Source organism: Prionailurus bengalensis, chromosome D2 (genome assembly GCF_016509475.1).
Source record: "Prionailurus bengalensis isolate Pbe53 chromosome D2, Fcat_Pben_1.1_paternal_pri, whole genome shotgun sequence".
NCBI classification, from domain to species: Eukaryota; Metazoa; Chordata; class Mammalia; order Carnivora; family Felidae; genus Prionailurus; species Prionailurus bengalensis.
The window spans coordinates 84,559,795-84,569,548 of record NC_057351.1 but is presented as its reverse complement, the minus strand read 5'-3'; the positions used below and the strand labels follow the sequence as shown (position 1 = coordinate 84,569,548).

The 9,754-nt window shown below is 55.2% G+C and overlaps 1 protein-coding gene across 11 annotated transcripts in view; it reads left to right on the top strand.

The window, feature by feature from the left end:
* Nucleotides 1-7,982, top strand: part of EBF3 (EBF transcription factor 3) — a 120,065-nt gene extending 112,083 nt beyond the window's left edge. For 2 of the 11 annotated variants that reach the window (XM_043597886.1, XM_043597888.1), the window contains exons 12-17: nt 409-474; nt 1,155-1,332; nt 2,316-2,504; nt 3,050-3,139; nt 4,132-4,244; nt 5,306-7,982. In XM_043597886.1, the coding sequence (XP_043453821.1) occupies nt 409-474; nt 1,155-1,332; nt 2,316-2,504; nt 3,050-3,139; nt 4,132-4,244; nt 5,306-5,323 (654 nt within the window). In that variant the 3' untranslated portion in view covers nt 5,324-7,982. Of the gene's footprint in view, nt 1-408; nt 475-1,154; nt 1,333-2,315; nt 2,505-2,941; nt 3,140-4,131; nt 4,245-5,305 lie in introns of all 11 variants that reach the window. The other 9 variants (XM_043597882.1, XM_043597885.1, XM_043597889.1 and 6 more) reach the window with 6 other exon arrangements.
* Nucleotides 7,983-9,754: the final 1,772 nt, after the last annotated feature.

Here is a 9,754-nt window from a genome sequence, read left to right as displayed (position 1 = left end):
CGCTAAAGTGCTAGGAATTAACAGGCAAATGTGGTGCCTGGGTTTTTCACGTCTCCGCCATGTGTGTGTGTGTTTAATACCCATAAGACTCCGTCATTAAACCTCAGGCACGGACTGGCCCGCTCACGCCAGCCCTCCCACCGGCCTGTCCGCACGGAGGAGCCTCGGTGCAGACCGGCGGGGGGGGGGGGGGGGGGGGTGTTTCACTCGGGCCGGATGATCCGGGAACCACAGACCCCCCCCTTCCCTCCCCACAGGGTCAGGACGGCGGTGGGGGGGTGTGTGTGGGGGGGGAAGGGGCCTCTTCTCCCGGCAGGTGGAACTGTGAATCTGCATGTAGCTCTTTCTCCGAAGAGCAGTACTCGGCTTCCTCCGGTCACATCACTGCCCCTTTTGCTTCTCCTTCAGGAAGTATTACTCAAGAGGGCGGCGGATCTTGTGGAAGCCTTATACGGGATGCCCCACAACAACCAGGTAGGCAGACGGCAGCCTGACGTGCCTGCCCCCTCCCCAGGCTGACCGTGTCCTCGGAGGGGCCGGCTGGCCCGGGTCCACCGCGGGTTTTCTGGGCGCACACGCACCCGTTCACGACCACTCAGTCTGGTGGGAGAAAGGTTCGCCTTCCTGTTTTCACCCTCACCCCGGGTATGTGAGTAGGAAGTCACACGTCAGTGTCAGGGAGCCGGAGCAGCAGGCCTTGTCACAGGGAACAGCCACCTCGAAATCCATCCGGGGGGTCCGGTGGTAGGTGGACGGCTGGTGCTGCCGGCCTGGGAGGGAAGGACGGGCACCCACGGCCCACCTTCGTCCCGCTGGAGGTCTGCTCCGGAGGTCTCTGGGGAGCAGACGTGAGGGTATTCGAGAGGCTCCTCTGACTCTGGGTCCGGTGCCTTCCACGCCTCCCCAGCTTCTGTGCGCACCTTCGGGGGCCCCTGGGCTGTGGGTGCAGAACAGAGCAGACGTGCCCTCTCAGGAGCACCGTTAGATTATTTTCCTAAGGGAGGTTGTAACTACAAAAGAACTTTTGTCATGGTTATTTGGCCTTGGCGGGGCCAGGGAGGGGGGGGGCAAGGGGGGGGCAATGGGGGGGGCCGGTGCTCCCCAGCGCGACCCGGGAGCTTGGGGCAGAACGCGCACTTCCCCTCCTGCCCTAGGAGATCATCCTGAAGCGGGCAGCGGACATCGCCGAGGCGCTTTACAGCGTCCCCCGCAATCACAACCAGATCCCCACCCTGGGCAACACTCCCGCGCACACGGGCATGATGGGCGTGAACTCCTTCAGCAGCCAGCTAGCCGTTAACGTCTCGGAGACGTCACAAGCCAATGACCAAGGTACGCGGCCGAGCAAGGGTGGGCCCCTTGCCCAGACACAGCCAGCTGCCCACGCCCTGGGTGCGACGGGAAGGTCTGCCGCGCTCCGTTCTCTGCGGCGAGGTCCTCGCGCCACGGAGCGCCCAGAGCCCAGAGCTAACTACTGCAACTGTACCTCCTGCCACTCAGCTGCCCGGTCTTTGCTAGACGTTTCCTTGAGAGGCTGGGAGCAGCCACGGGCAGCTGTGGCATAGTAAGGCGGAGGGGACCCTTCTCGGATATGCTGCACGGGTGGGGCCCGGAACCAGCGAGGGGACAGAAGCTCCCTGCCCCCCCAGCCCCCCCCCCTGCCCGCCCGCAGCGCACCTTCCCCCATCACGCGGTGGCCCGGCCGCCGCGGGCCGCAGGACCTTGTCGCGTGAGCCGGTTCTGAGCGCCTCGTTTAGTTCTCCTCTTTAAAATCCGTGCAGGCAGCAGTCTCAGAAAACCCCTCTCCTGCCGTCTGCCCGCTCCCCCGCGGCGGGAGCGAGGCTGCCGCTCCCCACCCCTCCCCCACACGCGCAGAAATGGTAACCGTAAGAACGAAGACCCCAAAACAGCCCTTCCCGGGGAGTTGCGGCCACAAACAAGCTCTCGCTGTCAGCCATGGCATTTGAAGGTCTGCGGAGGCCGAAAGTTCACGTAGTGTGGGGGGACAGCCCGCGAATCCAGGCTGTCGGTAATTGCTTCTAAAGAGAATCCTGGAAGCCGCTGACGGTTAGATCGAAGCGCGCTCGGCTGGCTGTCGAAGCCAACAGAGACCCGGAGCGGGGCCCGGCGAGCAGGCGCCGGGGCAGGGTTGGCGCTGCGAGGTCGTCCGAGCTGGCGCGAGGCGCTGGGGCTGGCGTAGAGCGTGAGGTCGATTGACGGTGTTGAATATGTGGTACGGATTCGCGGGGAGACCCCCCCCGAGTGTCTCTGCCTGATAATAACGTTATTTTTGGCCGGGGGGGGGGTTTCAACAGTCGGCTACAGTCGCAATACAAGCAGCGTGTCCCCGCGAGGCTACGTCCCCAGCAGTACTCCCCAGCAGTCCAATTACAACACAGTCAGCACTAGCATGAATGGATATGGAAGTGGCGCCATGGCCAATCTAGGGGTCCCGGGCTCGCCTGGATTTCTTAATGGCTCCTCCGCTAACTCTCCCTACGGCAGTAAGTGTCTGTTTTGTCGTCACACGGATTCATGTTCACCTACCACGTCGAATGTGTGCATATTGCTTGGCTGTTCTGGGATGTGAGCTGCTGGACCAAAAGGGAGGGTGGCTCTGGAGGCTGGGGGTCCACGTGGCGGCGGCACATTGGCCACTGGCCGACGGTGGGGCCCCGCGAGGCCGCCCCGGGAACCCGAGCCAAATCGGAAGCGAAATGGGGGCCGCCCGGCGGGAAGCCACAGCCCCGCGCCCCCCCGCCCTGCCCCCCCGCCCCCCCCCCCCAAGAGTTCGCCTGGCATCCAGAGAGCGGCCGAGCCGGCAGCAGGTCGCCCCTGCCCCGCTGGCCGCGGCGTCCCGGGCGAGGCCCCGCCAGCCCCCTCCCTGCGTGGTGTTGCCGTGCCGGCGCCGTGCGTCCTGACCCTGTTTGCTTTGTTACAGTAGTGCCGTCCAGCCCCACCGTGGCAGCCTCTTCGGTCACCCTCCCTTCAAACTGTAGCGGTACCCACGGCATTTTCTCATTCTCACCTGCCAATGTCATCTCTGCAGTGAAACAAAAGAGCGCCTTCGCGCCCGTGGTCCGGCCCCAAGCTTCTCCTCCTCCCTCCTGCACCAGCGCCAACGGGAACGGACTCCAAGGTGAGGGGCGGCGCCCCGGCCCTTCCTCCGCCCCCCCCCCCCCCCCGCCCTGCCCCGTCCCCCCGCCCCCAGGCATGCTCTCCTCTGGTGGCCGCGATGCCGCGTGCCCCTCCCGGTCTCCGCAGAAGCGACACCCGCTCGCGCACCCCCACCCGTAACAGACCCTGGCGGAAGAAAACCGTTCCCTCCTGCTTCCAACCTAACCCACGGTGTCCTCGTGGTAAAGCCGCCCCTGCCCTCAGGAAAGGGGAACCGCTTGGGGGTCGTGGTGGACGTCCACGCGGCAAACGGGCCTTCACGGCTGGCGCCCGCCAAGTGAGAGCAGGGTGCGCCCCGCCTGTGGCGCCTGGGCTTGCGGCCCCCTGGCCCACGGGCGGCGTGACGGCCTCAGGATGGGGACGGCGGGGCCCGCGGTCACCCGCGGGGCCCGGCTCAGAGCCAGCACGCTCGCTGCGTCCCGAGTCCCAGCCTGCCTTCTCAGCCTGGCGCGGCAGACCTGGGGCCAGCGGGCCGTGCGGTCCTCGGAAAGGGGTGCACCGAGATCGGGGCCGTGCATGCGTGACCACCGGGGTGGGGGGTGGGGGGAGTTGGATTCTCTAGGCGATGCCTCTCACACGCTCAGGAGGGAGAAGGGCTGGTCCCGGGGGCAGGGGGAGGCATCCCGTGGACGCAGCTGCCCACGGCCGGGGCCACGTGGAGCAGGCACCCAGTGCCTGCCCAGGGCTGGGTCCCTCCGGGCAGCATAGGCCGCACGGTGGCCTGTGAGGTGTGCGGCGGGTGGGCCACGTGAGTGCCCCTAGGCCTCGTGATCTTACCGCGTGGCTCTTTGTGACTCACTGGGGCCACAGGCACTGAATTAAGTGGCCGTCGTCTGGCCTCTTTCAGACACCACCTTTGGTATATGCTCCTCCCGGTGAAAGTCAAATCCAGTTACTCCTTTAAAAAAATGAATCCATTCAACCAGTATTTACTGAGCGCCTACTATGTGCCAGGCTCTCTGCTGGGTGCTGAGGACGCTACCGTGGAGAAGACAAACTGGCCCTTTTGTGAAGTCGGTGGCATATTTCACTTTGATGAACTAATGCTCAAAAAAGGAACTGGAAAGGTATCCGTGATTTGAAATAATTGTGTTCCCAACATCTTAGTCGTATGAGAGGGACGCCCAGGCCCCGTGCGCCGCCGACCGGCCCGCGGCCCAGAGCTGCTTGAGAGGCAGGTGGCCGGGGGCCACGGCCCGTCCACCGTCCACACGGTGCGGAGGCCCACGGGAGGACGGCACACCCACGCGGGGTGTGCACACGGGCCTGCCGAACCATAATGTTGTAACGGTGAGTCGGAGAGGAATGAATGCTGTGCAAATTGATGAACTGGGAAATTGAAGCTCACATCACCACGTGAACGAATGTATCGATACGTTATACGTAAATTAACGAGAGTGATCATTCTGACAAAAATTAAACAACGCTAAAGTTAAAAGATTTTAAATTCTATTCGTGCCAGGAGTTCACTGGAAGGCGTCAGCCGCGCTTGGCCTTTTAGCACCAAGTTTCTTACTCGTAGAGGAGGAGAAAAAGAGCCCCCCTGAGGTGGGGCTGTGACTTGGGTCTCTTCGGGGCCTCGGCCTTGAGATCGCAGGGCAGCTGGGCTGTGAGCGGCTTTGCTCTTGGAGAGCCTGAGACTCACCATTACGATATGGACCAATCAGCAGGTGGTCAGAGGCAAGGGCTCAAGGCAGAGGGGAAGTCCAGGCCCCTCCGGTTTTCACAGAGGGAGCGAGCCCAGCGCCTGGGTCCCACCGGGCCTGCAGGCCAGCCCTGGCTGGCGTCACAGAAGTGACCGGCTTGGTTCACATCTGTCGACAGAGGTGGCCTCTGGGGAGTCCGGGGCCTCCGTCTGCTGTAAACGAGCCACTGAGACGCGGGGGAGGCGGCAGCCCTTCCCCCACCCCCCCCCCCACCCCCCCCAGGGAGTCTTTGAGGAGGGGCTGCAGCGTGGAAGGTCGTGGGGGGGGTTTGTCCCCACACGTACCCCGGTCCCGTGAAGTAGATGCTCCCCCCGCCCCCCCCACCCCCAGCACCTTAACCGAGCCTGGTTAACGGAAGGCACGTTGAACCCACGGCGAAGGCCGCCCGGCCGCAAGAGTAACCTGCCGCCTCTCTCTTTCAGCTATGTCTGGGCTGGTAGTCCCGCCGATGTGAGGGGCTCGCTCCCCCCTCCGCAGCACCCGGCACCACGACGGACTTCAGGGGACACGTTTAGCGTAGAGGGCCTGCTGCTGGAGACCGTGATCTTCAAGCTGTCAGCAGCAGCGGAGACGCTACAAAAGACTTTGTTTAAAGATTTTATTTAAACTATTAAGAATCAACATGCAAACAGCCTACTTCTTCATGAACAATTCCATTTTATTGACTGAACTTTTCTCATATTTTCACATTTCTCAGATCTGAAGACTAAGGAAAACAAAGTGACGCCTATTTTGTATAAAGTTTCTGACTCCGTCTTGGCTATGTCTAGTACTTGCTATGTGTTGGGAGAAACTTTGTGAATGCACCATTTTGATTATCATGAAACACTGATGAAAAATGCCTCCAACCATTTTTCTGTGCTCATACTTAGATTCACAATGGTTGTGTATCTCTATAATGTGAAATATTTTTTTGTGGTGAAAAAACAAAAAGGGGGCCAAGGAGGCGTGAGCCATCGAACTGGAAGGAAGGAGGACTTGAATTCGGGTGGCAGGGAGGGAGGGAGGGTTTATCATTGCTTACCTTCATCTTAATGAAATGAAACTTTGTAACTTATTGTAGTTAGAAATTGTAACTTTGATATTGAATTCTCTTGCCTTCAACAAGCACACTGACAGAAAAAAAAAAATGCTACTGTCTGTTGGTTGAAATCTTCTCCCACCGCTAGAACTTCCTGTTAAGCAAGTGTGATCTGCAACATTTTTTCAACTTTTGCTAGCACTGTATACTATTGCATTCTTAGGCTACTGTGAGGTCCATGTTTCTTGTACCAGAAGTTGTCCTTTTGACTTCTAGCTCCTTCTTCCCTAATGTGTTTTGTATGTGGTTATAAAATTGTAGACTTTTGTGATTTTGCCAAAGTTGTAGCTAAATATTTATACACTTGTCTTGAATTTTTTTCAGATCCACTTAAATATTTAGAAAAAACACGTTTTCTTCCTTATGTGTCTCATAAGGAATAAAATGGTCTCCATTCAACACTTTTCCATGAACACTTACAGTTGCTAAGGGACTTTCTTTTGTAACATATCGATTATAAATATTGTATTTATCTTTGAGATTTTGTACATTGCTTTTACCGCCGTTTTCTTTTTCCTGTCTGTATCGGTTTTTGATCATGGCCCGGTGTTGGGAACACCGTTAAGCCAAGAGCCGTCTCTCTGATCTGCTTTGTTAAAGTGAACCGGTGTCCTGGAATTTCATTTGTACTTCAAAGATTTGCTTTTGTTTAGACCTCCCATCCTTTTTTTTTCTTTCTTCTTTTTTATTTTGAGGAAAAGTCAAATTCATTGTTTATTTTTATATTATTTTTAAGTTATCTGAACAAATACTTTTGAAAACAAAGGTTGTTGTATAGTCAACACAAAAACGGTGCCACTCGGCTGTGAAAATCCTAGTAGATTTCGTGCATGTGGAACAGCCGTGAAGAGGGGACACCGTTTGGGGCTGTGTCCTTATTTTTCTGTAGAATGTAAAAAGTCATTTTAGCTGCCACCCACGACTTTGCCACATAGCTGAACTGTGTTTACTGGAAAAATTCAGAGGCCTAAAGTTTAAAATAAAATTTACTTCTGATGTTTTAATTAAAATGTTTGCCACATTAACTTCTCTGATGCCTTAAAAGTGGACTTCTTTAAAGAACCTTTGTGCTATTTTATCACAGGCTTACAACACAACTGTTACGATTTCATTTGGAGATTAGGGTGTCTACACACACACACACACACACAAAAGCACAAACCTGTCGCGATGTGTCGCTCCTTCCCGCGTCTGATTCTGCTGTGTTCTGTGCCCTCCCAGGCCCACCTAGGAATCAGGTTTTGGGGGGTGGGGTGGGGGGACCAAAATCACCGCTGGTTTTTAAACTGTTTTTTTTTTCAAATTATATATATATATTATATATATTATACATAATATATATAATATATATGTGTATTTTGCGGTCAGACCTGTCCTTTTTAAACCGAAATGACCTCCTTCAGATCCTGTGCCTCTTCGTGCCAAACCCGCAGTGACACCAGAGGGTTCTTTTCCCTTTGCATTAAATGCCTCACACAGCACAGCAACTGTTTTGCAAACTGCAGCAGAAATCAGATTTAAGACCAAAAGGAAGGACTTTAAAAAACTTTGACAACACACACACACACACACACACAAAACCATGCACAACTTAGGAAAGTGCTCATTCGAGGGACTAAACGAGCAGAATGTCCCCGGTGGTCAGCGGGTCATCACGGCCCGGCCCTCCGATGGCTAAGGCTTAGCTACGTGGAAAAGCCTGAGAAGTCACTTTGGAACTAAATTGCCTCCGTTTTATTTTGTATAAGTAAGGGTTTGATCTAAAAACAAGCTCACGTGTACATGTTAAGAACGTTTGCAAGTTTCCTCATCCCTGCACTCGGTTTGTGTTTTAGATTAATTAGTCAATGCCCCTCATCGCTTCATGGTCTCAAAATTGAGCGCTTCACTAAATGGTAGATTTTACTGTTAAAGACCCTACAATAAGATTGTTTTATCTGTACATTTTTTCAGATATTTAACTGTATAAAAATGTTCATTTTACACAATATTTAATTAAAGTATTTCTTGTCTGTGAATTTCACTTTGGGTAATTTTATCTGTTTTGATTAAAATGAGTGGCACAGCGCATGCAGATACAGACTGGGGTGGGGGTGGGGTGGGTGTTCCTTCGACACCTGGGCCCCAGGGCTGTGTCTTGGCTGAGATAAAAGTGATTCGTAGAACCACCTTCTACAAAGTTATCAGTCCTTAAACCACTCTTGTAACCTGCACAGAGAAATTCTTAGGGCTCCGGTCCCTGGAGGGGCCGTCTGTACGTATGTTGCACTCAGATGTCTGTACGTGACCCTGTGTCAGGCACCGTGGCATATAACCAACCTCGAGACTGCACCCCCCCCCCCCCGGACCCCCTCCCCCGCCTCTGCTTTGGAACTGGAGGGCGCGGGCAGGTAGAGGGCGAGAGCTCGGGTACACACCCCCTCCCTCCACCCCCACCACCGCGCCCCGCCGGGGCGAGAACCGGCTGTGGGCTCTGGACGGGCGGGCAGGCACCAGGGCACCAGATGGCCGTGCCGGCCGAGGTCCCACCTGGGATGCCACCAAGCGGTTCCGGGTCCACGGCAGCGGGAAAGCGGACCCTCTGCACTGCGGCCGGTCTGCATCCACCAGCATGGGCACCGACGATAACGAGGATAACGAGGGCGCCATCTGCCCCGGGCTTCTCATTTGCACGGAAGCTCGGCTCCTGCAAGTTCTTGAAACTCCCCTTCATTTCATTCTGTATTTTTCATTTTCTCCTCAATGAAAGGCTGGTTTTGCATGTTTTGGCTTGCAGCTCTGTAACACATACACACAAGTGTGATCCAAATTAGTACTCACAAATGTCATCTTAATTACTTGTTCTGCTGAGCAAAACAGGAAACAATTATTCAAAACATAAAGAAACTTGTGAATACCTTTCTCTCCTGTCACTGACAGGTTCCTTTGACTGCATTCTTGTTTCAGCCTTAAAGAGCAAAGAAAAGGAGGCTCAGGGGGCACAAGGCTGCAGGCCGCCCCCCCTCCCGCCTCCCCCTGGGCTCCTTCCCAAGGTGCTGGGGGTGGGGCTGGGGATCAGAGTCCCCTCCTCCCTCACTCTGAGTGGGTGCCAGAAGTGCCAGCCTGGGCAGCGGGGGGTGGGGGGGGGGTGGGGAGGGCCGCCTCCCCAGGGCCGGCTCCCCAGGCCCTACAACCTGGGGAGAAATTGTTTCATGTTTGTGTTTCGAATCAGAAGCAGGAACCGCATTCTCTCCAGATGTATGCCAATTATTGTCAGGCTGCCTTTTAAGGTCTTTCAAGCTTTTAAAGATTATTCAAAGCACTTGAAATGGGCTTCCGTCTAATGCCTCATTTCATTGCATTAAACAGCCTAGTTAATAAAGAATCAATATATTCAAAGGGCAAGGTTATCTTTTGTCTATAAGGGGTGGTGTCATTCTGAACCTTTTATAGTTCAAATGCTGAAAAAGGCCTCGCGAAATCCATACTCATCAAGTGGGTCACTGAGAGCAATAGAGAGGGCCCCTGAAAGGAAAGACGGGCCACTCTCCTTTAAAACAACTCAGCCTTATCTCCTCGCTCGGAGCGTCCAGAGAAGTCCTCCGAAAATGTCAATTTCTCATCAAGACAAGAGGCCGTGATGATCATTTTTTTCCAGAGAATACATACAATTAGGAGAATGCAGAGGGGCGGCTGGGGTGGCGATTTGTAGCGGCTTCTGTCCCCCCGAGCCGCGAGCCCCCTCCCAGCAGATAAGAGGAGTTGTTGATAACTCAAGTGCCAATACGCCAAAGAGCGAGTTTTGAATGTG